The 1,956-nt window shown below is 46.0% G+C and overlaps 1 protein-coding gene across 1 annotated transcript; it reads left to right on the top strand.

Moving 5' to 3' along the window:
- Window positions 1–682: 682 nt before the first annotated feature.
- On the top strand, window positions 683–1,448 carry LPAR3 (lysophosphatidic acid receptor 3; the record flags this gene model as incomplete). The annotated part of the gene is made up of 1 exon (XM_080831459.1): window positions 683–1,448. A coding segment is annotated over exon 1 (751 nt), but the record flags the coding sequence as incomplete, so codon positions are not given.
- Between the last annotated feature and the right edge of the window lie 508 nt (window positions 1,449–1,956).

Below are 1,956 nucleotides of genomic sequence, written 5' to 3'. Positions count from 1 at the left end.
AACACAGTCTTCAGTCCTGTGTCACATGCTCAATAAGTGAGACTTGTCATTATAACTTGATACCAAAAGATGGCGGAAGGAAGCTCAGGAGGGAATCAGAAGTGGTAGAAAATTGATCTCTTGGGGAATCCATTTGGTTACGTGAAGAGTAACTCAGCACTCAGTTATCTTGGTGACAGTGTGCCTGGCATTACCAACTTGCCCTTGCCTAGTGAACAGAGCCCATATATAAGGAATGAGCTGGAAGCTACCACGAGAAAGCATTAATGTGCTATGTCGTAATTATTACTGATGCAGAGTGGTATTGCAGGACTCAGAATTATTTGATCTATTGCCGATCCACGATCAGTCAGTCAGTTAGCCAGCCATTTGTCAAATACCTGTCATGAGGCAGACAGGGCAGTTGGGTCTTGGGATTAAATGGCGACCGAAAGAGACATAGACCCTCCCTCCCTGAGCTTGCACCTAGCCTGGGAAAGAGACAACAGTTACTGATGCAGGATAAATGCTGTAATAAGAGGTCAGGGGCTAGAATCCTGGAGCAAGGGACATTTATGTTGGGATCCAAAGGATTAATGGACATTGGCTGGAACTGGGGCTCAGCGGGGGCAAATGGTGGTTTAGTGACTGAATTTGCAAAGAGTGATGTTTGTTTCTTCTTTAAATTTCTCTGTAGGATGTTCAGTCCTTCTCCACAATGAATGAGTGTTACTATGACAAGCGGATGGACTTTTTTTATAACAGGAGCAACACAGACACTGCTGATGAGTGGACAGGAACAAAGCTTGTGATCGTGTTGTGTGTTGGAACATTTTTCTGCCTGTTTATTTTTTTTTCAAATTCTCTAGTTATCGCCGCGGTGATCAAAAACAGAAAGTTTCACTTCCCCTTCTACTACCTGTTGGCTAACCTAGCCGCTGCGGATTTCTTTGCTGGAATTGCATACGTATTCCTGATGTTTAACACCGGCCCTGTGTCAAAAACTTTGACTGTCAACCGCTGGTTTCTCCGCCAGGGGCTCCTGGACACCAGCTTGACCGCCTCTCTGACCAACCTGTTGGTGATTGCCGTGGAGAGGCACATGTCAATCATGAGGATGAGGATCCACAGCAACCTGACGAAAAAGAGGGTGACGCTGCTCATTTTGTGTATCTGGGCCATCGCCATCTTTATGGGGGCTGTCCCCACCCTGGGCTGGAATTGCCTCTGTGACATCTCTGCCTGCTCTTCCCTGGCCCCCATTTATAGCAGGAGTTACCTCATTTTCTGGACCGTGTCCAACCTTGTGGCCTTTTTCATCATGGTTGTAGTGTACCTGCGGATCTACATGTATGTCAAGAGGAAAACCAATGTTTTGTCTCCACATACAAGTGGGTCCATCAGCCGCCGGAAGACACCCATGAAGCTGATGAAGACAGTGATGACTGTCTTAGGTAAGGAGGAAGCAAGTGAGCCATTATTCCCATTCATTCAGCAATGAATTCAGCAAACATTTACTGATTACCTAGAGTACGCAAGGTGTTTACTAGGTAATGGCAATGTGGTAGTGAGTAAGAACAGTCATAAATCCCTAACCTACTTGGAGCTTCTACTCCAGTAGGGGAAGACAACATAAGTATTGTATAGGGATAAACTAAATAATTTTATGGTGCATTTTAATATAATACTTATAAAATGAGATAAGGAAGCTAAGCAGGTCTAGGTTGCAATTCTAGCTTCAGCTAGAAGATGACTTTTGAGCAGATGTGAAGATGGTGAGGAAGTGACCCGTGTGTGTCTGGGGAAGGTCACCAGGCAGGAGACGCAGTAAGCATAGGAGGCTGGAACAGCAAGGCGGCCCATGGGGCTGGAGTGGAGCAAGCCAGGAGAGTGGGAAGATACGAGGTCGGAGGGCTGATGGGAGGTTCTCAGGTTATGTAGGTCTGTGTAGTTATCATAAGGACTTTGGCTTTCCCA

The sequence above is a fragment of the Martes martes genome (assembly GCF_963455335.1).
Source record: "Martes martes genome assembly, contig: scaffold_532, whole genome shotgun sequence".
Classification (NCBI taxonomy): Eukaryota; Metazoa; Chordata; class Mammalia; order Carnivora; family Mustelidae; genus Martes; species Martes martes.
This window is presented reverse-complemented; position numbering and strand designations above follow the sequence as displayed.